At 35.6% G+C, this 3,983-nt stretch overlaps 1 protein-coding gene across 2 annotated transcripts in view; it reads right to left on the minus strand.

Moving 5' to 3' along the window:
- LOC124167868 (transcription factor Dp-1) overlaps positions 1–3,883 on the minus strand; it is a 34,845-nt gene extending 30,962 nt beyond the window's left edge. For both annotated transcript variants that reach the window (XM_046545922.1, XM_046545921.1), the window contains exons 1-2: positions 3,479–3,883; positions 2,603–2,706 (exon numbers count right to left, since the gene is read on the minus strand). In XM_046545922.1, coding sequence (XP_046401878.1) covers positions 2,603–2,706; positions 3,479–3,527 — 153 coding nt within the window. In that variant the 5' untranslated portion in view covers positions 3,528–3,883. The remainder of the gene's footprint in view (positions 1–2,602; positions 2,707–3,478) is intronic.
- Positions 3,884–3,983: the final 100 nt, after the last annotated feature.

A 3,983-nucleotide genomic window follows, 5' to 3' on the forward strand; every position in this document is an offset into this window, starting at 1 on the left:
AAATAGAAAGCAGTCATTTTAATAGTATGATGGCGGTTGAATTATTTCGAATCATCCCAACCTCCATCGTCATGCAGCTATACTTACATATTTAAATAATATTAATTATATATGTATACACTTAAAGAGTTTATTTTGAACCAAATACATAGTTTTTTTTTACTTTCACCCCAATTGAAAGATAAAGTATTAACCTAACCCTTTGATTTTTAAAACAGTGAAGAAAATTTACTTTGTTTATTCAGTTCATCTTTATGCCCCTCCTTGTATCTGATATTAATATGGTATTTATCGATAAAATTTCATTTCATATAGAAGTATTCCATCCAGCCATCAGTTACACCGAAAATACTCTCCTTAGGAGCACAGCATGAACTACACATGAAAAAATTCTTCTACTAATTAAGTGATTCATGCCATGAATATTTGTAGGAAAAAAAACAAGTGTTACAAACATATCGCATTTGGTGCAAAGCAGATTATTTAAGTACACCTAGTAAATAGGGAAAAAAGCCATGAATTTTATTCAGGGGCTGATTCAGCACCAAATTTGGGGCAGGGCCGTAGGTCATGACCTGGGTCTTGGGAGAATGAAATAACCCCCACCCCACAGAGAGGTCATTCTCCTGTGTAATTTTTTAAAATTAGCCATTCTTACACATCTTGGAGCATAAAATTTCATTTTCATTCTTAAAAACAGATGAAATTTAGACATTTATGAAGGTAAACAATGGGGAAGAAATAAATACCTGACTTGAAGCTTAAAAACAATTATAAATTATTAATATTTCATTAACTCTTCTGAATTAACTTATCTGACATTTGGGGATTGTAGCCATGCATTTGCATAAGCACTCCATTTACAAGGATACAAAAACTAATAAACAAATAAAAATTTATAATTTTTGATAAAATTCAGGGGGAGAGTAATGACTGCTGTGCTCCCCCTAAATATGCCATTGATTTTTATTTAAAGAGATGGTGGGTAATACTAAAAATAGAAAAAATTGCTTGAGTAAAATATTGCCTTCGGTCAACATTTGAAGTTAATAACACGTTTTCAGTAAAAATTTAAATGCATATTTCGAGATAAGAGGATTTAAAAATTTTCAATATCTCCGAGGACATTTTTCAAATGATTTTACATCTGGATGGTTTCCACAAAAAACCAGCAGACTTTAATGTCATTTAAAAGAAAAATTATAATATATATTTTTCTCTGGAGGGACAAAAATTACAAAATATATTTTCCTCTGGATGTACAAATGTCACCATAGGCATTTGTTTCTCCAGTTTGTCATTGAAAAACCGCAGTCTCACCTTGACAACAAATTTGACTGGTGAGATAGCAATTAAAAATTTTATGTTATTTAACTACATAAAAGGATGACAAATCCTAAGTTTAGTAAAATTCTCAGTCTGTGAATGTCATGCCTCGACGAACTGTCATGATATGACCTATTTATTACTTAAGACTTTTATAATTTTGATCATCGGCATATTAATCACTAACACACACGATTATAATAACGTAAACTTTTCATTCGTTTTTTATTAAGTTTTTTAAATTTTAAGTTGATGGATGATTCCACCGGCAACTGACGAGGTGTTTCCCAATAATTCCAAATCGACTTAAAAAAATTGAGTACTAACAGCTTCTTGAACAGGTTTAAAATGACCAATAGCGACTATTTGGGTACTCGAACGTGAAAAACTTGAGTCGCAATTGACATTTAACTCTATCTTCGAATCGATACTCAAAATTGCCGCCGCAGCATTAGTAGCATGCGCCAATGCGGGCAGAGAGGCGAGGAAGACGAACGCGAACTATGAACTGAAAAACGTACGCCGTCCCTTTCATCTGAAGACCACCTGGTACCTCATCCCACTGAATTCGATCACGAAACCCCTCCCTCCAAGGTGAAGCGCTTCCGCCACCATGCCATAGATTGAGTACGACCATCTGCTACAAAACGCATTTCACCACAGAAATGGCTAAAAATTAGGTTTTCACTGTAATTCCACGTTGCATTAGCTAAGGGGGTCTACAACGCGCGAACATAAACTTCACCCATTCATTCGAAACCCGATATAGAAAACAAATGAAGTGAGATTTCGGTTACAAAACGAGCGTACGTGACTGGTACTTGTCTTGACACAAAAAAACACGTCTTCTAGAAGCAATGTTGCCAAAATAGGGCATTCTTCATGATTCTAAATAATTTAATAATAATTTCGCTACAAGAGAACATACTCTACGCCTTGATGCGCTGCTATGCGAACGCAATTTTCAATATTCATGTGACCCAAATCTACTTGAAAATAAATATTCTGTATTTAGCTCAACTCCAACACTTAATGCTCAATTACAACACTTTCCACCAAAATGTACACTCAATTAAAAATATCACAGTTAAGTGCCCAGAAAACCGTCGTTATTACTTGCTTTTCGCCTAGCTATCAATCTCACAACCTTGTCCTCTACCAACGTGATACCCATAAACACTTGCGTTATTGTAAATATGAACGGATTGCTTCCTCAAATTAGACATCTAGACACACCCAGCACAAAGAGAAGAGACACAATAAAATAATACATTACCGGTCCAACATCCTGGCCAGGGGTTTTGAAGAAAACTTTTGGGTTGGATATTGTGAGGGGCTTACTAGTGGTCGCCTGAACCACTTTTATAACTTGAGGCTGACCTGAAGTATAAAAGAACACAATGAATTCACAAAACGACCAATGAGAAACATACACAATAAAATGAACAAAAAATAACTTGAAAGGTCGAGACGTTAACTATTCGGATTCCACTACATTTAAGTTCTAAAAGCCCATTATATATGAACTCTACAGCATGGTGCAGCACGGTAATTTCACTCCGATTAAAAATACACAGCAAACGAGATAATAGATAATCATATCGACAAACATGGGACAAAAATAATCATCCAAATATAGCACACACTAGATTTAGAAGAAAAACAAACCAATTCAATCCGAGAAACAAATCTAATACATAATCTGTAAGCATCGATAGATTATTGAATCATAACCAACATTGACAAAGTTTACACAAGGCTCCATCACAATGAGCAAACCAATTCAAATGATCCCGTATTATTACTTGAGATCGTGTAAACATGCGTCGACTCAAACGATTTTCAGATACACGTCACCAACCTTTGCTCAAATAATCGAATGATAAATTACCGTCAAGCTTTTGCTAACACATTGAAATTAATTCCAAGGTATGCAATGACATTACTCCATAAACAACTCTTATATCGAGACAAAACATAGCTAAAATGCACGAAACCGAGAGAGCTACTCTTATCATATCAGGAGTTGAGACAACAGTACGTTTTTCGAACAAATACAGAACGCTCATCATTAATTTTGAGGACAGAATTGATATCCCTTAAGGTGAATGGCATGCAGGTAAAGAGTACTTTCATACATGATTTTTCTTACCGTTCGCGTCATGAATCAAAAAATTCAAAGTGTTTCCTTGCTGAGCCATTTTCTTCGTGTTTTATGAAAATTTCCTGTAACTATGGTCCCTTGACTATCGTCTCTATTTCAGCGTCTGCAATAATCCCTACAAACACCGTACGAGGCAGACCTCCCCGTTAAGATCAAAATGGCGACGACGAAATCCCAACATTTCTTACACCAATAAGAACTTATGGCAGACCCAGTGATGTCTTTTCACATTCCACCTACATAGTGGAATCATTAATCTTCACTTTGAAACACCAAGCAAACTGAAAAACTAAGCTGATAAAAGTAAATCGTTTATCAAAAATCCACGATTTCTAGCACCTCCTCCAGAGATGAGCTTGGCGGCGGGCACAAAGCTAAACAGCTGATTGGTCAAGCAATATCACGTGGCCAACACCGGTTTTCAACTAAAGGAACTAAATAAATGGACCGGAAGTCTACCTCATCATTCACCAATCACATGCTGTCTCCAAAG

This window comes from Ischnura elegans, chromosome 11 (assembly GCF_921293095.1).
Source record: "Ischnura elegans chromosome 11, ioIscEleg1.1, whole genome shotgun sequence".
In the NCBI taxonomy this organism is placed as follows: domain Eukaryota; kingdom Metazoa; phylum Arthropoda; class Insecta; order Odonata; family Coenagrionidae; genus Ischnura; species Ischnura elegans.